Source organism: Scyliorhinus torazame, chromosome 13, assembly GCF_047496885.1.
Source record: "Scyliorhinus torazame isolate Kashiwa2021f chromosome 13, sScyTor2.1, whole genome shotgun sequence".
Classification (NCBI taxonomy): Eukaryota; Metazoa; Chordata; class Chondrichthyes; order Carcharhiniformes; family Scyliorhinidae; genus Scyliorhinus; species Scyliorhinus torazame.
In genome coordinates this window covers 14108302-14136045 of record NC_092719.1, presented here as the reverse complement: position 1 = coordinate 14136045, position 27744 = coordinate 14108302, and the positions used below count along the sequence as shown (strand labels likewise).

Below are 27744 nucleotides of genomic sequence, written 5' to 3'. Positions count from 1 at the left end.
TCAGAGAAGCCGGAGCTCATGGAGAGGAGGAAGGCCGATGTCGTGGCCTTCGGCTCTCTGATTGCACGGCAGCGAATTTTGCTGGAGTGGCAGTCGGCATCGCTACCTGGGGTAGTGGCATGGTTGGGTGACCTTAGGCGGCATGTGGCGCAGTGGATAGCACTGGGACTGTGACTCTGAAGACCTGGGTTCAAATCCCGGCCCTCGGTCACTGTCCATGTGGAGTTTGCTCATTCTCCCCATGTCTGTATGGGTTTCACCCCCACAACCCAAAGATGTGCAGGTTAGGTGGATTGGCCACGCTAAATTGCCCCTTAATTGGAAAAAAAATAATTGCGTACTCTAAATTTAAAAAAAAGATAAAACAATTTACAATATCTATCTTATGCTAACATTCAGGGTTAATTTGAGGTACATGTGAATTAACCGACTGCATAATAAATGCCAAATGCAACCAAAACAGATTCCAGATTTCTCAACCCAGAACTGACTAATACTGAGTCAAACAATCTCACAAGCTTCATCTCTCTCTCACGGGGGGTTTAAATCTTCACCTTCAAAAGGTCTCACCTTTAAATTCCCTAAAACATCATCCAACTCAAATGGCTTCAAGAACAGCCCAGATCGCAGGGGTTGAATTTCATTTCCTGATATTCTACTCTCCTGGATTCACAAGTGTACATTCGAAGACCAAATTACAGGCACAACTTCAGACCTCGGTTGTGCCAAGTAGGATGCTCCTGTTCCAACGGGGTAAAGCAGAGTAAAGTCGCCATAGTCCCAGATGACCCCTGCTTTCCCTTTGAGGGGGAGAGCTGACTGGTGGTGATTTCACCTGAGGATCACCACACCTCAGGCGAGGGGCAAGGTTGAGAGAGAAAGGCCTTCATGAATAACCTCAGCTGGTACGGGAATTGAACCAGTGCTGTTCGCCTTGCTCTGCATTACGAACCAGTTGTCCAGCCAACTAAGCTAAAGCAGCTCCCTCCTTTGCCCCAACAGCCTGCAGCGTGGAATCTCCGACCGTTGCTGACTTCTTCCTTTAAAGTCTGCTACCCGCAACTCTTTTCCTATTTGGAGTCTGCTTGTCTGCTCCCCTCTTTTTCCTCAACTTAACTGGGATCTGCTTCCGTCTTGTAGCTGGAACTTTCTTTTAGGCCGCTCCCTTTCCCCTGCCTGGGGTACTACTTCTCAATGGTGCTCTGCTCCAGTCACCCAACCTGTTATTTGCATTGTTTTTCCTTTATGCACATGTGCACCAGGCCACCTCAGCCCAAATTATATGGCTTTGTGCATGTGCAGCCTGCTCTGGCGCGCATGCACGGAAACTCTACAGACTTTCAGGACTTATAGTTCCTGACCTCCATTCTCAACATTATTATAGGTTTTATAACAACATCCATACATAAACTGAAAATAATGATCAGGAGCAGGAAATCAGGCTGACCATACTTACGGGCACTGAAACTAGTTGTATCACCACCACTGCCATTTTGACAATAGTTTACATATTTCCACTCAATGAGATAAATGCATGAAATACAGACACCAGCGTGATCAAGATTACAGAATTGTTTCGAGGACAATTAACTTTTGCAACATGAAGGGAGGCACGGTGGTGCAATGGTTAGCACTGATGCCTATAACACTGACAGCCCGGGTTTGATCCTGGCCCTGGGCCAGTGTGTGTGTGGTGTTTGTACATTCTCCCAGTGCCTGCGTGGGTTTCTCCCCTACAACCCGAAGATATGCAGGTTGGGTGGATTGATCACACTAAATTTCCCCTTAATTGGAAAAAAATAACTGGGCAGGCTATTCTGGATTTCCTATTCTGTCATGAGGGATGATTTATTAATGACTTCATAGTTAAGGATCATTGAGGGAAGAGTGATCATAGCATTATAGAATTTCAAATTCAGCTCAGAGACGAGAAACTGGAGTCCCACAATAGCATTCTGGAGCGAAACAAAGGTAATTAAGTAGGCATGAGGACAGATTTGGCCCTAGTCAACTGGGCAGGAAGACGAAAAGATCGGACAGTTGATAAGCATTGGCAGTTGTTTAAGGAACTGTTCAATTGCTCGCAACTAAAATATACTACAGACAGGAAGATAGATTGTAAGAGGGGCAAAAACATCCACGGCAATGCAAGGAAGTTAAAGATACCATAATAAAGACAAAAACTAGGGGCAGCACAGTGGCTAACACTGTTGCCTCACGTCACCGAGGTCCCAGGTTCGATCCCAGATCTGGGTCACTGTCCGTGTGGAGTTTGCACATTAGACCATAAGACATAGGAGCGGAAGTAAGGCCATTCGGCCCATCGAGTCCACTCCACCATTCAATCATGGCTGATTTCAACTCCATTTACCCGCTCTCTGTCCATAGCCCTTAATTATTTGAGAATTCAAGAATTTATCAACTTCTGTCTTAAAGACACTCAACGTCCCGGCCTCCACCACCCTCTGTGGCAATGAATTCCACAGACCCACCACTCTCTGGCTGAAGAAATTTCTCCTCATCTCTGTTCTAAAATAACTCCCTTTTATTCTAAGGCTGTGCCCCCGGGTCCTAGTCTCCCCTGCTAATGGAAACAACTTCCCATCTATCTAAGCCATTCACTATCTTGTAAGTTTCTATTAGATCTCCCCTCAACCTCCTGAACTCCAATGAATATAATCCCAGGATCCTCAGACGTTCATCGTATGTTAGGCCTACCATTCCTGGGATCATCCGTGTGAATCTCCGCTGGACCCGCTCCAGTGCCAGTATGTCCTTCCTGAGGTGTGAGGCCCAAAATTGCTCACCGTATTCTAAATGGGGCCTAGCTAATGCTTTATAAAGCTTCAGAAGTACAGCCCTGCTTTTATATTCCAAGCCTCTTGAGATAAATGACAACATTGCATTTGCTTTCTTAATTACGGACTCAACCTGCAAGTTTACCTTTAGAGAATCCTGGACTAGGACTCCCAAGTCCCTTTGCACTTCAGAATTATGAATTTTGTCACCGTTTAGAAAATAGTCCATGCCTCTATTCTTTTTTCCAAAGTGCAAGACCTCGCACTTGTCCACGTTGAATTTCATCAGCCATTTCTTGGACCACGCTCCTAAACTGTCTAAATCTTTCTGCAGCCTCCCCACCTCCTCCATACTACCTGCCCCTCCACCTATCTTTGTATCATCGACAAACTTAGCCAGAATGCCCCCAGTCCCGTCATCTAGATCGTTAATATATAAAGAGAACAGCTGTGGTCCCAACACTGAACCCTGCGGGACACCACTCATCACCGGTTGCCATTCCGAAAAAGAACCTTTTATCCCAACTCTCTGCCTTCTGCCCGACAGCCAATCGTCAATCCGAGTTAGTACCTTGCCTCAAATACCATGGGCCCTTATTTTACTCAGCAGCCTCCCGTGAGGCACCTTATCAAAGGCCTTTTGGAAGTCAAGATAGATAACATCCATTGGCTCTCCTTGGTCTAACCTATTGGTTATCTCTTCAAAGAACTCTAACAGGTTTGTCAGGCACGACCTCCCCTTACTAAATCCATGCTGACTTGTCCTAATCCGACCCTGCACTTCCAAGAATTTAGAAATCTCATCCTCAACAATGGATTCTAGAATCTTGCCAACAACCGAGGTTAGGCTAATTGGCCTATAATTTTCCATCTTTTTCCTTGTTCCCTTCTTGAACAGGGGGGTTACAACAGCGATTTTCCAATCCTCTGGGACTTTCCCTGACTCCAGTGACTTTTGAAAGATCATAACTAACACCTCCACTATTTCTTCAGCTATCTCCTTTAGAACTCTAGGATGTAGCCCATCTGGGCCCAGAGATTTATCAATTTTTAGACCTCTTAGTTTCTCTCGCACATTCTCCTTTGTGATGGCTACCATATTCAACTCTGCCCCCTGACTCTCCTGAATTGTTGGGATATTACTCGTGTCTTCTACTGTGAAGACTGACGCAAAGTACTTATTTAGTTCCTCAGCTATTTCCTTGTCTCCCATCACTAGATTACCAGCGTCATTTTGGAGCGGCCCAATGTCTACTTTTGCCTCCTGTTTGTTTTTAATATATTTAAAGAAACTTTTACTATCATTCCTAATGTTACTGGCTAGCCTACCTTCATATTTGATCCTCTCTTTCCTTATTTCTCTCTTTGTTATCCTCTGTTTGTTTTTGTAGCCTTCCCAATCTTCTGACTTCCCACTACTCTTTGCCACATTATAGGCTTTCTCTTTTGCTTTGATGCATTCCCTGACTTCCTTTGTCAGCCATGGCTGCCTAATCCCCCCTCTGATAACCTTTTTTTTCTTTGGGATGAACCTCTGTACTGTGTCCTCAATTACTCCCAGAAACTCCTGCCATTGCTCTTCTACTGTCTTTCCCACTAGGCTCTGCTCCCAGTCGATTTTCGTAAGTTCCTCCCTCATGCCCCTGTAGTTACCTTTATTTAACTGTAACACCTTTACATCTGATTCTACCTTCTTTCTTTCAAATTGCAGATTGAATTCTAGCATATTATGATCACTGCCTCCTAACTGTTCCCTTACTTTAAGATCGTTAATCAAGTCTGGCTCATTACATAACACTAAGTCCAGAATGGCCTGTTCCCTCGTGGGCTCCATCACAAGCTGTTCCAAAAAGCCCTCCTGTAAACATTCAATGAATTCCCTTTCCTTGGGTCCACTGGCAGCATTATTTACCCAGTCCACCTGCATATTGAAGTCCCCCATGATCACTGTGACCGTGCCTTTCTGACATGCACTTTCCATTTTGTGGTGCATTTTGTGCCCCTGGTCCTGACCACTGTTAGGAGGCCTGTACATAACTCCCATTATGGTTTTTTTTTGCTTTTGTGGTTCCTCAACTTTACCCACACAGACTCCACATCATCTGACCCTATGTCGTTTAGTGCTATTGATTTAATTTCATTCCTAATTAACAAGGCAACCCCGCCCCCTCTGCCTACCTCTCTGTCTTTTCGATAGGTTGTGAATCCCTGGATGTTTAAATGCCAGTCCTGAACCCCCTGCAACCACGTCTCTGTGATGTCTACCACATCATACCTGCCAGTCACAATCTGGGCCACAAGCTCATCTACCTTGTTCCGTACACTGCGCGCATTTAAATATAGCATCTTTAATTCTCTATTGACCGTCCCTTTTTGTTTTCTTAGTGTGGTGGACCTTGGTTTACTGAGCCTTTCCATACACTGTGTCATATTTTGTGGGATGGGGACTATCGTAACCTCTCCCGGGTTCTGTCTTTTCGTGCTTTTTTGCATTCCTAAGCAGCTACGCTTCCCACTGATTACTTCACCTCTTGGTTCCCTGACTTTCCCTTCCCCCCCAATTCTCCCAGTGTTTGTGTGAGTTTCGCCCCCACAACACAAAGATGTGCAGGTAGGTGGATTGGCCACGCTAAATTGCCCCTTAATTGGAAAAAATTAATTGGGTACTCTAAATTTATTTTTAAAAAAGACAAAAACTAAGGCATACCTTATTGCAAAGGCGAGTGGAGGGCTGGAAGTTTGGGAAACTTTTAAAGATCAACAAAGGTTTACTAAATAAGTAATAAAAGGAGCAACCATAAATTATGAAAGAAATCTAACACAAAATACGAAAAGGATAGCAAAAGTTACTCTAAGTATATAAAAGGAAGGGAGTAGTTAAAGTGAATGTTGATCCCTTGGAGGATGTGACCGGGGAGTCAATAGTGGGGAACTCAAATGACGGAGGTGCTAAATCAATACTTTCCCTCAGCTTTTACAGTGGAGGACACTAGCACCATCCCAATAATAACAGGCAATGCAGAGATAATAGAAAGTGAGGAACTGGACTTCCGGTTGCGGCAGGGATGAGCTAGCCGCACGTTTCGGCGGCTCCAGCTCCGACGGAACTTCGGGCTCTTTTAAGAGCCACAACGGGGACTTGGACGGCCGTAGAACCCGGTGCGAGGGAAGGGAGTCCCCCCCGAAAGACGGAGGGAAAAACCAGCGCCGGCGGCTGCAGCCTGAAGAATTTGCAGCCAGAAGATCAGAGAGAGAGAGAGAGGGAGTGAAACAAAATGGCGGCGGAGAAACCACAGGTGACATGGGGGCCTGAGCAGGACGAGGTGGTGAGACGGTGCGTGGACCTGCTGAAGAAGGAGGTAATGACCCCGTTGTTACAGGCAATTGAGGGGCTTAAGGAGACTTTAAAGACCCAGGAGACGGAACTTCGCGTGGTGGAGCAGAAGGTGTCAGGTATTGAGGACGAGGTCCTGGGCCTGGCGGTCAAGACTCAGACGCACGAGGCACTTCATAAAAAGTGTGCTGACAGGATTGAGGCCCTTGAAAATGGAGCGCGAAGGAAGAACCTTAGGGTACTAGGTCTCCCGGAGGGTGTGGAAGGAGTGGACTGTGGAGCGTACGCAAGTAAGATGCTGAGCTCACTGATGGGTGCTGAGGCCCCTGCGGGCCCCATGGAGGTGGAGTGGGCAAATCGGATCCCGGCGAGAAGATCAAAAGCCGGAGAACCACCGAGGGCGATAATCGTGCGATTATACCGCCTTAAGGACAGAGAAGAGGTCCTGAGATGGGCCAAAAAGGTGCGGAGCAGCAGATGGGAGAATGCGGTGGTAAGGATCTACCAGGATTGGAGTGCGGAGGTGGCGAGAAGGAGGGCGAGCTTCAACCGAGCCAAAGAGGTTTTGCACAAAAGGAAGGTGAAGTTTGGGATGCTGCAGCCGGCAAGACTATGGGTCACGCATCAGGAGAGACATTATTATTTCGAGACGGCGGAGGAAGCATGGTCCTTCATCAAAGAAGAGAAATTGGACCGGAACTGAGGGACTGATGCTGCAGGGAACTGTTATTGTTGTCATTATTGTTTTTGTTAATGGGATGGTGAAAGTTAAGCAAGAAGTAAACAGGGAAGGGGGGGGACACTGGGGAAATGTGGGCGCCGGTGAGGGGGGGGAGAGGCGGGACATAGGCAGAGAATGGGGAAGGAGAGGGGGAGGGGAAAGGGAGAGGGAGCTGCGCCATAAGAGGCGGGACAGGTAAAGGGATGTTCCCGCGCCAGAAAGAATAAGGCGGGAAAACAGGCGCAAGGCGGATGGGAGTTCCCTCACACCGGGGGGGCCGAGGAGCGAGCAGGAGTAGCCGGGGTCAGTTGAAGTCAGCTGACTTACGGAAGTGATGTGGGGGGAGCAATCAAGCTAGATAGGGATCTAGCGGGGCGGGGAAGGGGACAACTGGGTTGCTGCTGCGGAAATCCAAAAGGAAATGGCTAAAGAGAAGGTGGTCGGGGGAGGAATGCGACGCTGGGGGAGCGAGCGGGAGCGCGGAGGCGGGATATGGGACTGGCCTAGAGAAGGTAATGGTTAGTCGACACGGGAGGGGGGCAGGTAGCCCCCCAGTGAGGCTGATCACGTGGAACGTGAGAGGCCTGAATGGGCCGATGAAAAGGGCCCGAGCGCTCGCGCATTTGAAAGGACTAAGGGCAGATGTGGTTATGCTCCAAGAGACGCACCTAAAGGTGGCGGACCAAGTTAGGCTAAGGAAAGGATGAGTGGGACAGGTGTTCCACTCAGGACTGGACGCAAAGAACAGAGGGGTGGCCATTTTGGTGGGGAAACGGGTAGCATTTGAAGCAAAGAACATCGTAGCAGATAGTGGAGGTAGATATGTAATGGTGAGTGGTAGGCTGGAGGGAATGGAGGTCGTGTTGGTTAATGTGTTTGCCCCAAATTGGGACGATGCGGGGTTCATGAGACGGATGCTGGGGCGTATTCCGGACCTGGAGGCAGGAAATTTGATTTTAGGAGGGGACTTCAATACGGTGCTGGACCCGGGGCTAGATAGATCCAGCTCAAGGACTGGAAGAAGGCCGGCAGCGGCCAAGGTACTTAAGGGGTTTATGGACCAAATGGGGGAAGTGGATCCATGGCGATTTCTTAGACCCAGGGCTAGGGAGTATTCCTTCTTCTCCCACGTCCATAAAGTGTACTCCCGGATAGATTTTTTTGTTCTAGGAAGGTCGTTGATCTCTAGGGTGGAAGAAGCTGAATACTCAGCCATAGCGGTTTCGGATCATGCCCCACATTGGGTGGACCTGGAAGTAGGAGAGGACAGGGAGCAGAGAACACTCTGGCGATTAGATGTGGGACTGATGGCGGATGAGGGAGTGTGTGCAAGAGTGAGGGGGTGTATCGAGAGATACCTGGAGGTCAATGACGACGGCGAGGTCCCTGTGGGAGTGGTCTGGGAAGCATTAAAAGCGGTGGTCAGAGGAGAGCTGATTTCTATTGGGGCCCACAAAAGGAAAACAGAGGCCAAGGAAAGGGATAGATTACTGGGGGAGATTTTAAGGGTGGACAGGGAATTTGCAGAGACCCCTGAGGAGGAGCTGTACAGGGAGAGGAGACGACTCCAGACCGAGTTTGACCTTCTGACCACCAGAAAGGCGGAGGTACTGTGGAGGAAGGCACAGGGGAGGAGGTATGAATATGGGGAAAAGGCTAATCGCCTGTTGGCGCACCAACTGCGAAAGAGGGCAGCAGCGAGGGAGATAGGAGGAATTAGGGATGAAAGGGGAGACACCGTGCAAAGGGCAGGAAAGATAAATGAGGTGTTTCAGACCTTTTATGAAGAACTGTATAGGTCTCAGCCCCCAGAGGGAGAGGAGGGGATGCGGCAGTTCCTGGATCAGTTGAGGTTCCCGAAAGTGGAGGAGCAGGAGGTGGCAGGCCTGGGGGCGCCGATTGAGGTGGACGAGGTTATTAAGGGACTGGGAAGCATGCAAGCAGGGAAGGCCCCGGGGCCAGACGGGTTCCCGGTGGAATTCTACAGAAAATATGTGGACTTGTTGGCCCCGTTGTTGGCGAGGACGTTCAATGAGGCCAGGGAAGGGGGGACACTACCCCCGACAATGTCGGAGGCGACGATATCGCTAATTTTGAAGAGGGACAAAGATCCGATGCAGTGTGGGTCCTATAGACCTATTTCACGATTGAACGTGGACGCCAAACTGCTAGCAAAGGTGCTGGCATCGAGGATAGAGGACTGTGTCCCAGGGGTGGTGCACGAAGACCAGACAGGGTTCGTAAAAGGGAGACAATTGAATGTTAACGTGCGACGGCTATTAGGGGTGATAATGATGCCCTCAGTGGAGGGGGAGGCAGAGATAGTGGCGGCAATAGACGCAGAGAAGGCATTTGATAGGGTGGAGTGGGAGTATTTATGGGAAGTGTTAAGGAGGTTTGGGTTTGGGAACGGATTTATTCGCTGGGTTAGACTACTTTATGGGGCACCAACGGCAAGCGTAGTTACAGGTCGACATAGATCGGTGTATTTCCGATTATATAGGGGAACAAGACAGGGATGCCCGCTGTCTCCATTGTTGTTTGCGCTGGCAATTGAACCTCTGGCCATGGCGCTGAGAGACTCCAGGAAATGGAGAGGGGTGACTAGAGGGGGAGAAGAACACCGAGTCTCGTTATACGCGGATGACCTATTGCTATACGTGTCGGACCCAGCGGGGGGGATGATAGAGGTTATGCGAATCTTGAGGAGGTTCGGGGAATTTTCGGGGTATAGGTTAAACATGGGGAAGAGTGAATTATATGTGATACATCCAGGGGACCAGAGTAGAGAGATAGAAGGCTTACCGCTAAGGAAAGTGGAAAGAAACTTCCGATACTTGGGGATTCAGATCGCTAGGAGCTGGGGAACCTTGCACAGACTTAATCTGACACGGCTGGTAGAACAAATGGAGGAGGACTTTAGGAGGTGGGACATGCAGCCTTTATCGCTGGCGGGCAGGGTGCAGGCAATTAAGATGATGGTCCTCCCGAGGTTCTTATTTGTATTTCAATGTCTCCCGATTTTAATCACCAGGACCTTTTTTAATAAAATAGATAGGAGCATTACGAGCTTTGTGTGGGCAGGGAAAGTTCCGAGAGTAAGGAGGGGGTTCCTGCAGCGCAGTAGGGACAGAAGAGGACTGGCACTACCGAACTTGGGAGGTTATTATTGGGCCGCCAATGTGGCAATGATACGTAGATGGATGATGGAGGGTGAGGAAGCGGCGTGGAAAAGGCTGGAGAGAAGGTCCTGTAAAGGGACGAGTCTAGAGGCGCTGGTGACGGCGCCGCTACCGTTCTCACCGAAAAAGTACACCACGAACCCGGTGGTGGCGGCAACACTGAACATATCGGGACAGTGGAGGCGACAGAGAGGGGTGCGGGGAGCCCTGGTGGGGTCCCCTATCAGGAACAACCATAGGTTCGCCCCAGGAAGAATGGATGGAGGATTTCAGAGCTGGTACCAGTTGTGAATTAGGAAGGTGGGAGATTTATTCATAGATGGGACTTTTGCGAGCTTGGGAGCACTGGAGGAAAAGTATAAGTTACCCCAGGGGAATTTCTTGAGATATATGCAGGTGAGGGCGTTTACTAGACAACAGGTGAGGGAATTTCCGCGGCTCCCGACACAGGGGATACAGGACAGGGTGCTTTCAGGGGTGTGGGTCGGAGAGGGCAAGGTGTCAGAGATTTATAGAGAGATGAGGGAAGAGGGGGAGGAGTCGGTGGGCGAACTAAAAAGAAAGTGGGAAGAAGAATTAGGGGAGGAGATAGAGGAGGGTATGTGGGCTGATGCCCTAAGCAGGGTAAATTCCTCTTCCTCATGCGCCAGGCTTAGCCTGATTCAATTTAAGGTGCTACATAGAGCACACATAACGGGGGCAAGATTGAGCAGGTTCTTTGGAGTGGAGGACAAATGTGGGAGGTGTGGCGGGAGCCCGCAAACCACGCACATATGTTTTGGGCGTGCCCGGCACTGGAAGGGTATTGGAAGGGAGTGACGGGAGTGATTTCGCAGGTGGTGAAGGCCCGGGTCAAACCAGGCTGGGGGTTAGCTCTATTTGGAGCTGCGGAAGAGCCGGGAGTGCAGGAGGCGAAAGAGGCCTTTGCGTCCCTCGTAGCCCGGCGCAGGATCCTACTCATGTGGAAGGAGGCAAAACCCCCCGGACTGGAGGCCTGGGTAAACGATATGGCGGGGTTTATTAAACTGGAGCAGATAAAGTTTGCCCTGAGAGGATCGGCTCAAGGGTTCACCAGGCGGTGGCAGCCATTTCTCGACTACCTAGGGGAACGTTAGAGGGAAGACAGATGACCAGCAGCAGCAACCCGGGGGGGGGGGGGGGGGGGGGGGAGAGGCAGTTGAGTATAGGGCAATAGAGTACGAGGTTTTGTTACTTGTATATTATTACTACTATTGTTAAAAAGTTTAAAAATTTCTGTTTTGTTACTGTTATCGTTTCGCTTGTTTTGTAAGCGGGAAAAATGTTGCTCAGGGAAAAAAATTTCAATAAAATATATTTTTTTAAAAAGAGAGGAACTGAGAACAATCATCATCAATGGAGAAAAAGTACTAAACAAACTATGGACATTGAAGGCAGCAAAGTCCCCAGGGCTTGATGGCCTACATTCTACAGTCGTAAAGGAAGTGGCACCAAAGATAGTGGAGCCATTGGTTATAATATTCCAAATTCCCCTGAATGTGGCAACGGTTCCAGTGGATTGGAAAGATGCTGATGTAACACCCGTATTCAAAAAGGGAGGGATGCAAATAGTAGGAAACCATAGACAAGTTTGTTTAACATCCGTGACCGGGAAATTGTTAGAAACCATTTTAAAGGAATTATTAACAGGACATTTAGAAAGTCGAAAATCAATCGATTAGAGGGTAGCACCCTGGCGCAGTGGTTAGCACTCAGCCTCACGGCACCGAGGTCCCAGGTTCGATCCCGGCTCTGGGTCACTGTCGTGTGGAGTTTGCACATTCTCCCAGTGTTTGCGTGGGTTTCGCCCCCACAACCCAAAGATGTACAGATAGGTGGATTGGCCACGTTAAATTGCCCCTTAATTGGAAAAAATGAATTGGGTAAAAAAATTTTTTTAAGCAATCCATTAGAGTCAGCATGGTATTACAAAGGGCAAATAGTGTTCTGACTAATTTTCTAGAGTTCTTCGAAGATATAGCAAGCCAAATGGATAATGGAGATCCTGCAGATGTAGTATAACTATACTTTCAGAAGTTATTCAATAAAGGTGCCGCACAAAAGGTTAATACACAAGGCAAGATCACTTGGGACTAGGGATAATTTATAAGCTTGGTAGAAGATAACCAACAAGGCAGAGAGTCGGGTTAAATGGGTCATTTTCTAGTTTGCAAAATGTAACGAGTGGGGTGCCATAGAATTGTCTTCGGGCCCAACTTATTGACAATATATATTAATGACTTGGATGAAAAGTAAAAGGTACGAAAGCCAAATTTGCAAATGACACCAAAATAGGTGGGATAGTAAGTTGCACTGAGGAAATAAGAAATTTACAAATGGATATGGATTGATGAGGGGAGTGGGTCAAAATTTGGCAGATGGACTTTAATGTGGATGAGCGTGAGGTTATCCATTTTGGTCGGAAAAATGGAAAGGCAACTTATTATCTTAATGGAGAGAAACTTCAGAGTGCTTCGATGCAGAGGGATCTGGGTGTCCTCGTGCATGATTCGCAGAAAACTAGCACGCAGGTACAACAGATAAGAAGGATGGAATTTTGACCGTTAAAGCTAAATGAAATGAATATCAATGTAGGGAAGTGTTGCAGTAATTGTACAGGGCATTAGTGAGATCGTACCTGGAGTACTGTGTACAGTTTTGGTCCCTATATCTGCGGGGCATTGGAGGCAGTTCAGAGGAGGTTCACTAGATTGATTCCAGAGATGAGGGGTTTGTCTTATGAAGAGATTGAGCAGTTTAGGTCTATACTCTCGAGTTTTAAGGATGAGAGGAGATCTAATTCAGGTATATAAGATGATAAACGGTATCAACAAGTTGATGAAGTGGATGCTTCCTGTTGTGGGGCAATCTAGAATGAGGGGGGTCATAGTTTTAGGATAAGGGGGAGCAGATATAAAACAGAGAGGAGGAGAAATTACTTCCCTCAAAAGGGTGGTGATCTTGTGGAATTCATTATCCCAGAGTGCAGTGAATGCTGGGACATTGAGTAAATTTGAGGATATAGACAGATTTTTAATTAGTAATGTATTGAAGGGTTATGGAGAACAGGTGGGAAAGTAGAGTTGAGATTAGCGAGAGGAGATTAGCCATGATCGTATTGAATGACGGAGCAAGCTCGAGGGGCTGAATTGCCTAATCCTAGTTCTGTTCTGAAGTCTCAGACAAGGGTTTGTACATAGGGCTAGAAGGAATGGTATCCACCATTTGCAGATGACACGAAAATCAAAGACATTGCAAATAATCCCAAACACCAAAGAAAACTGTCTGGAGTGAGGAACAACAGTATGGTTTGCCAATGCAGGTTCAAATTCCCAAGACAGCAGAAACAGCATCTCAAAAAAGATAACCCATGCAAAAACTAATAAAATCACGGATTTTATGGCAAGTGGTATGTAAATTAAATGTGAGGATATAATTTTGCCTTAGTAAGACCACAGTTAGAGTACTGTGCACAGACTTGGGTTGAAACAGAGGGCTCCTTAAAATCTACATCCTTGAAGAAGCTTTTGGTGGTCTACCCTCATATTGCCGGCAGTTAAGTGTCAAATTTTGCTTTATAGCACTTCAGTGATGAGCCTCGGAATGTCGTATTGCAGCAAAGGTGTTATATAAATACAAGTTACTGATGAAATTAATGAATGCTCAGAAAGAGAGGCATAATAAATATAATTTTTTTGATTGGCAAATGGTAATATTGGTTTTACACATTGTAACATTAAAGGCCTTAGGTGTGCGTGTTTGCACGTTCTCCCCGTGTGTGCGTGGGCTTCCTCCGGGTGCTCCGGTTTACTCCCACAGCCCAAAGATGTGCAGGTTAGGTGGATTAGCCATGATAAATTACCCTTTGTGTCCATAAGTAGTGTTACTGGGTTACGGGGATAGGGCGAGGTGTGGGCATAAGTAGGGTGCTCTTTCCAAGTGCAGATTCGATGGGCCGAATGGCCTCTGTCTGCACTGTAAATGCTATGATTCTATGAAATACAAAATAATACTGAATTTGTACAATACTGTGGTTTTGGCCACAGGTGAAATACTGGATTCTGGACAACCCATTAGTACCATGGAACGGGTACACTGAAGATTCACTAGAATGATGTGAGGAACTGGAAGTTGGGTTACAAAGACAGGTCCAAACAACGACAGGATTTTCCCCAACTGAAAGAGAAAACTACAAGGACATTTAATTGGAGTTTTCAAACTTACGATGGACTTCAAGCAGCAGAGTTAACAATCGTTTTCATTGCTTGGGGGCAGCACAATAGCACAGTGGTTAGCACTGTGGCTTCGATTCCCGGCTTGGGTCACGGTCTGTGCGGAGTCTGCATGTTCTCCCCGTGTCTGCGTGGGTTTCCTCCAGGTGCTCCGGTTTCCTCCCACAGTCCAAAGATGTGCAGGTTAGGTAGATTGGCCATGCTAAATTGCTCCTTAGTGTCCAAAAAGGTTGAGTGGGGTTACTGGGATAGGGTGGAGATGTGGGATAGGGTGGAGATGTGGGATAGGGTGGAGATGTGGGCCAGTGCGACTCGATGGGTCGAATGGCCTCCTTCTGCACTGTATATTCTATGATTCTACGCTTAATGAATCAGTAACAGGCATTAGTCACTAGAAGGATGATGGGGAAAGATAGAAGATTTCCCTCTCACCCCATCGCCATCAAATGACATGATTAGAATGTGGAACCTGGAAATGGGACAAGTATTTGAGGAGTAAAATATAGGATACAGAGAAAACACAAAAAATTAGAATAAATACTTTGATGTGAAGAGCACCAAGCTGATCACCTCTCACAGTGCAAGAAATTCTATGATTCTAAGAAAGAAATGAAATGTATAGACTCAAAAAAACTTACATTTCTGTATCATAAGAACACAAACAAATAAACTCGAACAGCCCGTTTCAGCCTGCTCTGCAGTGAGGCATCTAATAACACCTTGTAAGGCAATGAGTAAGAGGAGGAAGCCTGGGGTGACACAGTGGTTAGCACTGCTGCCTCACAGCTCCAGGGACCCGGGTTCAATTCCGGCCTTGGGTGACCATGTGGAGTTTGCCCCCCACCCACCGTGTCTATGTGGGCTTCCTCCGGGTGCTTTAGTTTCCTCTTATAGTCCAAAGATGTGCAGGTTAGGTGGATTGGCCATGCTAAATTGCCCCCTTAGTGTCAAAAGGGTTTGGTGGGGTCACAGGGAGAGGGTGGGATTGTGGGCTTAAGTAGGGTGCTGTTTCCAAGGGCCGCTGCAGACTCAATGCGCCAAATGGCCTCGTTCTGCACTGTAAATTCTATGATTCTATGAATACAGCTATGTATCAGTTACCATTAGTCAGCAAAGTCCACTGTTATGTTCGATACTCAGACGAAACCAGGTTACATACACTGTTATAGGGGCAGGAGATCTATCACAGATTATCTGTCTACTTAACTGGGAATGTTTGTGCTGCGAGAAGTCTCAGTTGTTGAAATAATGATAGCATCTCATCAGAAACTGAATGGCAGCATTGTCCCAACGCCAGAGATAAATTGATCACGCTGAAACTGCCTTGGGCTGTTTTATTCAATCTACACGACGGTAGGCCCACAGAAGCTCAAGACACGAGTCATTTATATTCAAACTTTTGCATTAAACACAGCAGCAAGTGGAGGTGAAATAACAGCACCCCAAGCAGACCAAAAAACAACCCAGTATTTTATTAAACACCCAACATGTTTGTCACATGCCGCCCAGTTTGTTTAAACTATTCAATTGTGGCACAGCATTAACCAGCATGCATCAATGCATGGAAATTCTGATGACATTACTTCCTCGTTTATTTGATTTAAGTTTGATCAGTCTTTGAATTGAATTTGCTCGTACTTTTCTTATCAATTTATTTATTCGAGGGCAGCATGGTGGCGCAGTGGTTAGTACTGCAATCTCACGGCGCCGAGGTCCCAGGATCAATCCCGGCTCTGGGTCACTGTCCGTGTGGAGTTTGCACATTCTCCCCGTGATTGCGTGTGTTTTCTCCCCCACAACACAAAGATGTGCAGGTAGGTGGATTGGCCACGCTAAATTGCCTCTTAATTGGAAAAAATGAATTGGGTACTCTAAATTTATTTTTAAAAAGAGAAATGTTTTATTTATTTATTCAGTCCCAATTCATTAATACAATCAGGGCTGCCAGACTCAAACATGCAAAATAAAAAAAAATCCTACCTAATCATGAAATGCTGAACCGCAAAACATTCCTTCCAAAAATACTGATGTTCGTCCCAAAGTTTTCCATATTTCTGCCCCTCAGCAAATCGAGCATTAACTTAAAGTATTACGATCCCAGGCCAGACTCCAACAGTGGCTAGGAAACAGGACTGAAATCTATTTTATTTAATTTGCGTGACTGCGGACGGAAAGAGTACTTCGCTCTAGGAGGGATTGCACCAAAAAATAGGGATTTGGTATTTTAAAACAAAACTTTATCAACACAAATTAAACTCTAACATCATACCCGAAAATAGCTTACAAATTACCCCTTATACAATACTACTCAGTACAGTAAATACAATACCATTAATTACTATCTCTATTTCCAATTATACAACAAGAAAGACACCATACAGCTCTCAGTCCATCCTACATCCCAACGGCATAAAGTAATACTTTGGCTCCTGTCAGAACCCCTGCAAACTGACTGGTGCCTTCAAAAAGTTTCAACTGGTTTGTTTCAGCTGCCCCATGTCCTTAGACAAGTCTGCACAGCTTTAAATACTATCAATCTTTTATTTAAACTATCCTGTAAGAGTAACAGACCTTACTTGTGGTGTAAAGGGTAGCCAGATCAGAACTCAATTCAAAAATGTTTTCTCAAAAGGTCTGATTATCTTAGATCCACCCAACAATGATCTCATCTCCCCAGACTGAAAACACATCACACATCAACTCCCCAGGCTGCGGGCAGCACGGTGGTGCAGTGGTTAGCAGTGCTTCCTCACGGCGCCGCGGTCACAGGATCGATCCCGGCTCTGGGTCACTGCCCGTGTGGAGTTTGCACATTTCCACGTGTTTGCGTGGGTTTCACCCCCACAACCCAAAGATGTGCAGGGTAGGTGGATTGGCCACACTAAATTGCCCTTTAATTGGAAAAAATTAATTGGGCACTCTAAATTTATTTTAAAAAACAAAAAACTCCCAGGCTGAAAACACATTAATTCCTCAGGGACTCCCTCTAGTCAAACAGCAGGGCATTAGCCCTAGGGAGGCCCGGTTGGCACAGTGGTTAGCACTGTTGCCTCAGCGCTGAGGACCCGGGTCCGATCCCGACCCCGGGTCACTGTCCGTGTGGAGTCTGCACATTCTCCCCGTGTTGGTATGGGTCTCACCCCCACACCCCAAAAAATGTGCAGGGTATGTGAATTGACCACGTTAAATTGCCCCTTAGTTGGAAAAAAAAAATTGGGTACTCTTTAAACTTACTTTTAAAAAAAACAGTGCATTGCCCAGGCTTTTGCGACGGTCAATTTCACCTCTGGCTGCTAAAAGCTTTCTGGGTCTTGCAAAACATGATACTTCTAAAAACATGCCCACTGCAGTTAAACACATTCTAACACAGGCATTTAATCCTTCAATTACGAAATGTGCAAGATCTCTAAAATCTTGTACTCGTCACAAAAGTTACATAATTCTCAATAATTAACATTTTGTGCTAAAAAACCTTGTCATTTTTAAATTTAAATTTAGAGTACCCAATTCATTTCATTTTCCAATTAAGGGGCAATTTAGCGCGGCCAATCCACCTACCCTGCACGTCTTTGGGTTGTGGGGATGAGACCCACGCAAACACGGGGAGAATGTGCAAACTCCACACGGAGAGTGACCCAGAATCGAACCTGGGACCTCGGTGCCATGAGGCAGCAATGCTAACCATTGTGCCACCGTGCTGCCCTGAAAAAAAACATACTTGACCAACAAATATGTTCTACCTTGGGACAGGAACATTTGTGCTGCACATGTAGGAATGGCCATCTGTAGCAAACGAGAATCTAACCATCTCTCTTGCCATTCAACAGCATTTCCATTGCAGAATCCCTCCACAAAAATAATTCTGAAAGTTACCATTGACCAAAAACATACTGGACCAGCCATGCAAATACTGTGGCTGCAAGAACAGGTTAGAGGTTTGGGATTCTGTGGCAAATAACTTACTCTTGACCCTTCAGAGTTTGTCTATCTACAAGCCGTAAGTCATAGGTTCAGGGAATATTCTCCACTTGCCTGGCTAAGTGCAGCTCTAACAGCACTTACTTACTTCGTAAGTTCAACACCATCCAGGGCAACCACCTAGAACACTCCCAGTTCCCCAACAAATGCCTGTTTCCCATGTCCTTTTGGAATTGCTCCCTCTGCTGACATGAGTTGAAACAAGTACTATTGCTTATAGAGGAGCCAAATACCACCACTATTGCAACTTCCATCAATTCTTACATTAAATGATAGCAATCACACAAAGAAACCAAACCTTTATAAAAGCAGCTATTGTGTATCACAATAGAAGACACACTTACCAAAGTAAAATCCCAAGGCCCCGGGGTCAGAAAGGTGAAGGAACTTCCTCGTCGGAGAGGAGGCCTGAAAAACAAAGTTCATGGGAATATTCGTCATTAGACTTGACATGATCCAGTTAGAAGATCCCAATATTTTATAAATGGTGTAATTGGAGCTGGAAAAATCTACACAATATTCAACAGTGTTCAAACCTAGATATTGCAGAATGTATTTTACCCAATTCATTTTTTCCAATTAAGGGGCAATTTAGCATGGCCAATCCACCTAGCCTGCACAACTTTGGGTTGTGGGGGTGAAACCCACGCAAACACGGGGAGAATGTGCAAACTCCACACGGACAGTGACCCAGAGCCGGGATCAAACCTGGGACCTTGGCGCCGTGAGGCAGCAGGGCTAACCCACTGCGCTACCGTGCTGCTCGAGATTTAGCCAATATGACATTAGCTGTTGAAGGAATTACCAGGTTAACAGAGATCTTTCGAAATACTATCTGCAAAGATAAAAGCAACTTTACATGCAAGATGGGGCGGCATGTGGCACAGTGGATAGCACTGGGACTGCGGCGCTGAGGACCCGGGTTCAAATCCCGGCCCTGGGTCACTGTCCGTGTGGAGTTTGCACATTCTCCCCATGTCTGCGAGGGATTCACCCCCACAACCAAAAGATGTGCTGGTTAGATGGATTGGCCACGCTAAATTGCCCCTTAATTGGGAAAAAAAAATAATTGGGTACTCTAAATTTTTTTTTTTTTTTAAAACTTTACATACAAGGCTAATAACAACTGCAATTTGAGTAAGAGTATTTCTGGGTTTAAAATTGGCACTTTGTAATGTTTCATTCACGTGTTCACACAGCATCATTGTAATGCTTCATTCACGTGTTCACACAGCAACCTGTCTCACATCAATTATTACTTTCTTGTCAGTCCAATGGGGAATTAAAAGCCCTTTTAAAAGTTGGACTTTAAATCATTTAAATCATTCAGATTTCACATTGCCAACCCTAACCTTCAAACAACACAACTGTTCTGGTCCCAATATCCCATTACAACTTTGTTTTTTGCTAATGAAGGAGCCCAGACAATTGGGATTCTCTTTAGAAAACATAGAAAAAAGCAGGAGGCCGCCATTTGGTCCCATGAGCCTTCTCCGCCATTCATTATGCTCATTGCTGATCATGCAACTCAGTAACCTGTTCCCACTTTCCCCCATATCCTTTGATCCTATAGATACAGCAAAAATAAGAATAGATGCAAGCCTATTTTTATTTTAAAGATAAACAAATTTGTATTTAACAATAATTGAATATCCCTTCGTCATTTCAACTTCACTTGAACAAGAATTCAATTTTGGAAGCTGGTATCTCAGACGAGTGCAGTCAGAGCCAAGCTTCTGGCACTACAAATGGCTTGACTGTACGGGGGTGGGGGGCACCCTAAAGGGGGACGGTGAAAAGTCAGAGGTCATGGTACATGTCGGTACAGGTACAATGTAGGATGATGTCTTGCATCAGGATGTGGGGGATCTAGGCAGTAAATTAAAAAGCTGGACCTTTCCTGGTGCCACGTGCTAGTGAGTATAGAAATACGAAAATAGGGCAGCTCAATGCGTGGCTCAAGAGTTGGTGCAGGAGGGAAGGTTTTAGATTATTGGATGACTGGAACCGTTTCTGGGGAAAGTGGGGCATGTACAAAAGGGACAGTCTGTGCCTGAACCACACTGGGACCAACATCCTTGCAGGTAGGTTTGCTAGTACTGTTGGGAAGAGTTTAAACTAGTTTGACAGGGCTATGTTGAATATCAAGAGATTAAGATAAAGCTGGATGATCTTTACTTTAATGCGAGGAATGAAAATGAAATGAAAATCGCTTATTGTCACAAGTAGGCTTCAAATGAAGTTACTGTGAAAAGCCCCTAGTCGCCACATTCCAGCACCTGTTCGGGGAGGCTGGAACGGGAATCGAACCGTGCTGCTGGCCTACTTTCAAAGCCAGCGATTTAGCCCAGTGTGCTAAACCAGTAATGGGTAAGACTGATGAGTTAAGGGAGTGTACTGACAAATGGAATTGTGACATTTTTGCTATCACAGAGACATGGTTACAGGAAGGGCACGACTGGCAACTTACCATTCTAGGGTATCGGATCTTTAGGAAAGACAGAGGGTGTAAAAACGGAGGTGGTGTTGTACTATTAATTAAGGAATCAATTACTGCAATGAGGAGAGATGATATCTTGGGTCTTCAAATGAGGCTTTATATGCAGAACTTTGAAATAAAGGGAGTGTATGATATGCCCCCAAAGAATCAGTGGGGAATAGAGGAACAGATATGTAGACAATTCGCTGAGACAATCAGAGGGCGGCACGTGGCACAGTGGTTAGCACTGCAACTGCAGCGCCGAGGTCCCAGGTTCGATCCCGGGTCACTGTCCACGTGGAGTTTGCATTCTTCCCATGACTGCGTGGGTTTCACCCCCACAACCCAAAGTTGCGCAGGTTTGGTGGATTGGCCAAGCTGAATTGCCCCCTAATTGGAAAATAATAATTGGGTACTCTAAATTTATATTAAAATAAGGAGACCCAACAAGAGATGGAGCAGGGCTGGATCTGATTCTGGGGAACAAAGCCGGACAAATGTTCAAATGGCAGTGGGGGAGCATTTTAGTGATAGCGATCACAACACGGTACAGTTCAAGTTCGCTATGGACAAGGAAAAAGATGACCTGCAAAAGACTGTTTTGGATTGGAAGACAGATTTTACTAAAATAAGGCAGTATTTGGCCAAAGTTGACTGTGAACAGCTTCTTGCGGAAAAATCAACAGCAGAGCAGTGGAGAGCATTCAAAAAGGAAAATGGAGAGAGTCCATAGTCAACATGTTCTCTATAGGGGGAAATTTTGGAGCAAGTTCAGAGGAACTGGATGTCGAAGACAATCCAGGACTGGATAAGGAGGAAGAGATAGGCTTTTAGTAAGTCCAACGGGAGAAATTCAACTGCGGCCCTAGAGGAATATAGGAAGTGCTAGAGGGAACTTAAGAAAGCATTTAGAAGAACAAAAAGGGGGCATAAAAAGGACTTGTGAATAAGATAAGGGAGAATCCAAAGACATTCTATTAATACATTAAGGGGAAATAGGTTAACCAGGGAAAGAATTGGGCCCATTAGAGACCAAGTGGATTGTGAAGCCGCAGGACATTACTCGGTTTAAGTGAATACTTCTCATCGGTCTTTATTTTGGAGGACGACGTTGGTACAGAATTCAGGAAATGAGATTGCGAGGACCTTGAGCAGTTTGACATAGGAAGCGAGGTGGTATTGGAGGCTTTGACGGGCTTAAGGTGCAAGTTTTTAATTCCTCGCTGTCCACAGGGGAAGTGCCAGAGGACTGGAGAACAGCTAATATTGTTCCACGTTTCAAGAAATGTGGTAGAGATAAACCAGGGAATTACAGATCGGCGAGTGTCTCGTCGGTAGTAGGGAAACTATTGGAGAAAATTCTGAATTTATTAACCTCCACTTGGAATGGCATGGGTTGATTAGGGTTAGTTAGCATGGTAATTTGATAAAATTACCATGTGTAGATGAAGGAAAAGTAGTTGATATAATTTATATGGATTTTAGCAATGCCTCTGACAAGGTCCTACATGGGAGACTGATTGAGAAGGCTGGAGCACATAGGATTCAAGGAAACATGTCAAGATGGATCTGAAACTTGCTTAGTAATAGGAAACAAAGGGTGTGGTAGAAGACTGTTTTTATTAATAAACAATTTTATTAAGGTATTTTTGGCATTGTAAACAGTTACAGTATACAGTAATGTGTAAATATCAACACAAAGCAGACACAAAGTGCAAAAGACCAATCCTCTCTCATAAACAGTACCCGCCCATTTATCCTTCCTATTCTACTCTAACCTACTCCCCTCCGCTGACATTTAATTCCCCACGAAGAAGTCGATGAATGGTTGCCACCTTCGGACGAACCCCAATACAGATCCTCTTAAGGCAAACTTAATTTTTTGCAGCCCTAAAAAGCTCGACATGACCGAGAGCCATGCTTCGGTCTTTGGGGGCTTTGAGTCCCTCCATGCCAGCAGTATACGTCACCGGGCTACCAGGGAAGCAAAGGCCAAGACGTCGGTCTCCCTCTCCTCCTGGACCCCCGGGTCTTCCGAGACCCCAAAAATTGCCACCACGTGGTAGAAGACTGTTTGAGTAACTGGAGACAGGTTACAATTCATAGCACGGTCAATCCACCTAACCTGCACATCTTTGGATTGTGGGAGGAAACCAGAGCATCCACAGGAAACCCACTCAGACATGGGGAGAAAGTGCAAACTCCACACAGACATTGACCCGAGGCCAGAATTGAACTCGGGACCCTGGAGCTGTGAGGGAGCAGTGCTAACCACTGTGCCGCTCCACATGAGGGTGAGGGACAGGTGATTCAGAGGGGATTGGAGAAAAAAAAATTTAACGCGAGGGTGGTGAGAATCTGGAATGCACTGACTGCCTGGGAAGGTAATGGAGGCTGGAAACCTCAACCTTTAAATAGCACTTGGATGAGCAGTTGAAACACCATCACATTCAAGGATAAGGGACAAGTACTGGTAAGTGGGATTTGCCTGAGATATGAGGTAGTTACTGTCAGTGCAGACTTGGATGGGCTGAAGGGCCTTTTCTGCACTATACGGCAATGGATATTACTGAAAAAAAGAGTAATGTCAAAAGCTTTTCATCAGCACTCATCAGCTCACTTGACAAGAATACCAGTTTAAGGGAAAATGCACAATTTATAGTGTGAGAAGAGAATGCTGATTGGTTGGCAAGTCGATTGGTACAGGTGTTGCCATGAAGAACGCAACAATTGATGATGACTGACAGACAACTGCCAAGCATTGTCTGAAATTTAAATCAGGAAATTTGACTCTGTTTGGTCAAGGCATTGCCCTGAAGAATCAATCAGGCTGTCAATTATAGCGACACTTGTCTTGTTCATCTGAAACAGTTGCAATCTGTCTACATGTTCTTACAGTATGGAAAGAATAGGGTCTTGTGTATTAATAATTCTAGCTTCCAGTACACGTAAATGTGCCACACTGCGTGCCCGACTGACAATCTTAAATTGATTTGCAGCATTATTCTGTTTTATCTTTAAAAGTTTGTACCCAATTATTTTTTCCCAATTAAGAGGCAATTTAGCGTGACCAATCCACCTAACCAGCACATGATTGGGTTGTGTGGGTGAAACCCACGCAGTCACGGGGAGAATGTGCAAACTCCACACGGACAGTGACCCAGGGCCGGGATTCGAACCTGCGTCCTCAGCGTCGCAGTCCCAGTGCTAACCACTGCGCCATGTGCCGCCCTAATTAGCAGCGTAATTTAATAAATGTTGTCAAATCACAGGATCACATGTAATGTTGGAACACTGTTTTGCGTTTTCGAAGAATGGACTGGTTGGATACAGTCTGTACCTTGTCTATTATGAACAGCGGAAATGACATGCTGTTTAATGTAATCTTTGGGACATATGACCTACAGACACATGACACCGGCACTGAAATTCGTCTACCACGTTACTCATTGGCATGATAGGCAGAAGGTTTTTATGGCTTGACAGCAGCATCCTGTTCGTGGTAAATACCACTCACGCTGCTACTACATAGTAGCAGCAGGAAACAGCTAGCTTTTCACGTTGTTCAAATTTTTAAGATATCTCCACCTTCCGGGGTAATCGGAGGTAGATTGGGCGCTTTTCAGGGCCAGAAATGACGGCCTTGTGCGTGATGTACACGCTTGGAAAACACAAAACACAGTGTTCCAACATTAGATGTGATTCTGTGATTTGACAACATTTATTAAATTATGCTGTTAATTAGGGTGGCACATGGTGCAGTGGTTAGCACTGGGACTGCGGTGCTGAGGATCCAGGTTCGAATCCCGGCCCTGCTCCTATGTCTTATAGATAGGTTCTTGATTAATAAGGGGATCAAAGGTTATGGGGAGAGGGCAGGAGAATGGTGATGAGAAAATATCAGCCATGATTGAATGGCGGAGCAGACTCGATGGGCCGAGTGGCCTAATTCTGCTCCTAGGTCTTATGGCCTTACAACGCAAGACTATCTGCTCAGGATAGCCATTAACTAGGGCTGCATGGTGGCGCAGTGGGTTAGCCATGCTGCTTCACGGCGCCGAGATCCAAGGTTCGATCCCGGCTCTGGGTCACTGTCCGTGTGGAGTTTGCACATTCTCCCCGTGTTTGCGTGGGTTTCGCCTCCACAACCCAAAGATTTTTTTTAAATTTAGAGTACCCAATTCAATTTTTCCAATTAAGGGGCAATTTAGCGTGGCCAATCCACCTAGCCTGCACATCTTTGGGTTGTGGGGGTGAAACCCACGCAAACACGGGGAGAATGTGCAAACTCGACACGGACAGTGACCCAGAGCCGGGATCAAACCTGGGACCTCGGCGCTGTGAGGCAACGGGGCTAACCCACTGCGCCACCGTGCCGCCCCCCCACAACCCAAAGATGTGCAGGCTAGGTGGATTGGCCCCGCTAAATTGCCCCTTAATTGGAAAAAATGAATTGGGTACTCTAAATTTATATTTTAAAAAAAGGATAGCCATTAACTGGCAGGATGGCTTTGACGCTCCCGTATTTCAGCATCAAGCTTGCATGGTGGGCAAAATGTCTTGGGCCCTATTTACATGGTTGCTAGTAGGACCAATGTTAAGAGTGTGTGGAACTCTGACAATTCCAATGCATATACTGACGGGTGATGGTAGGTTTATTGCAGATCGTGGCACAGAACCCTTTGGCAGATTCCTCAACTATGTCAAGGAAAGGGAATTCATTTGATGGCTCCATTTCAAATGTGAATTTGAGTGCAGGTTAGAGCTTATTAATTGTTATTTTCTCCCTTCACAAGTAACTAGCATTTATTCTGCCTATCTTTCACAAGAAAAACTTCAACAAGTTAGAGGGAGAAAATGTTTGGTTATGAAAACTGGAACTTGGGTTGCATTGCATTTCCGGAGCTAGCTAAGCCATTGTTTTAAGAAAAATTGCAACTACGTTAAACTTAGGTGATTAAAAAGTTAATTGGAAAGCAAATCATTTAGCAGTGTCAACAACCTCATAGTTCAACAAGAACGATTTGACTATTTGTTCAAATAGAAACACAATCAAAATGTACAACCAAGTCCTCAATAGCTCTTGGAATTTAATCAGCGCAAAGTGGTGCAAAACAAAATGCTGGCAACGAGATCTGTAGAATACAAACACCAGAAATCCTGTATCAAATAAATTATAACCCAAATACAGGTTGGCCAAAGCACACAAGTTCATATCTGGTCAGTGCTCACTGTCACGTCTCAAGGAGCCAAGACAGAAGAGTTATTTGTTAAAGCAACAATAAGCTTGCAGTTGAATAGCAACTTTAACATTGTAAGGGAGGAACAAATTTATGAGGGGATTGGGAAATGATTATTTTGAAATTACCTTCTCATTTAATTTTTTTTTTTTTTTTTTTAAAAGTACCCAATTTAAAAAAAAATTAAGGTGGCCAATCCACCTAACCTGCACATCTTTTTAGGTTGTTGGGGTGAGACCCACGCAGGCACGGAGAGAATGTGCAAACTCCACACGGAGAGTGACCAGGGGGCAGGATCGAACCCAGGCCCTCGGCGCGTGAGGCAGCAGTGCTAACCACTGTGCTACCATGCCAACCCAAAATTATTTTATTTTCATGAGGTATGACGACTAAGTGTTAATTGTTGTTTCCTAATCTGCCTCAGGCAATTGTGGGATGAGAAAAACAGCCCTTAACTACTGTGGGCTTCTTGGTACGAAGGGATTTCCAGCAGCAACATGCCCAAGTCAGAATGACATGCAACTTGAAGGGTAATTTGAATAATACGGTTTTGTATGATCTTCTATTCGTCCTTTTAGCAATTTAGAGGTCATGGTCAATGCTGTCAATGCGGAGGTTGGTGAGCTGCTGCAATGGAAAGAGTGTCTGTTGCTTCATGCCAATGGAAGCCAGGTATGAGGACATGAGCTCAGAGGAACTTTGTATCAGACAGGATGTATGTGGCAAAATGTTGCACAGATTGATATTTATGTAGAATGGAAGTTCAGGAGCCCATGAAGAACATTGGAGTCTTAGCTGGATGAGGAAAAGATGTGCTACAGGTTTCAGCTGCAGTGGGGGTAAAATGGGATCCAAGCAGGTGATATTGTGGTGTTCAAAAGAGATGGTCTTATCGACAGGAAAGTAGAGGCTACAGTCAGGTCCGTCATGATCTTAGCAAATAGCGGAGCAGGCTAGAAGGACCAAATGGCCTACTCCTGCTCCCAAGTCCCACGTTCCTATGATGGACTACAGAGACCAGGTTTTTAAACTCAAGTCGCTTAAATGAGATACCATGACTACGCACCAAATCAGGGTAAGTGACGAAGAAAAGGATATGATCAGGGACAAGGGTACAGGTGCCAAGCAGCAAAGTAACATGCACTATCATGCACAATGTGCAACAACACAGAAAAATGTCCCAAGGTAGTTCACAGAGACATATATGGAATCTTTGAGGACATGACCAGTGCGGTAGACAACAGGGGGGCCAATGGATGTGGTATATCTGGATTTCCAGAAAGCTTTTGACAAGGTGCCAGCATGAGGTAATGATGCATGGTGTTAAGGGTAAAGCAGTAACATGGATAGAGCATTGATTAATTAATAGAAAGCAAAGAGTGGGGATTAATGGGTGTTTCTCTGGTTGGCAATTAGTAGCTAGTGGTGTCCCTCAGGGATCAGTGTTGGGCCCACAATTGTTCACAATTTACATAGATGATTTGGAGTTGGGGACCAAGGGCAATGTGTCCAAGTTTGCAGACGACGCTAAGATGAGTGGTAAAGCAAAAAGTTCAGAGGATACTGGAAGCCTGCAGAGGGATTTGGATAGTTTAAGTGAATGTGCTAGGGTCTGGCAGGTGGAATATAATGTTGACAAATTTGAGGTTATCCATTTTGGTAGGAACAACAGCAAAAGGGATTATTATTTAAAATGATAAAATATTAAAACATGCTGCTGTGGAGAGACCTGGGTGTGCTAGTGCTTGAGTCACAAAGTTGG

General features: G+C 45.7%; 1 protein-coding gene across 6 annotated transcripts in view; it reads right to left on the bottom strand.

Annotated features, from left to right (window-relative positions):
* Positions 1–27744, bottom strand: part of net1 (neuroepithelial cell transforming 1) — a 226080-nt gene that overhangs the window by 134546 nt on the left and 63790 nt on the right. For all 6 annotated transcript variants that reach the window (XM_072471087.1, XM_072471088.1, XM_072471093.1 and 3 more), the window contains exon 2: positions 18608–18671. In XM_072471087.1, the coding sequence (XP_072327188.1) occupies positions 18608–18671 (64 nt within the window). The remainder of the gene's footprint in view (positions 1–18607; positions 18672–27744) is intronic.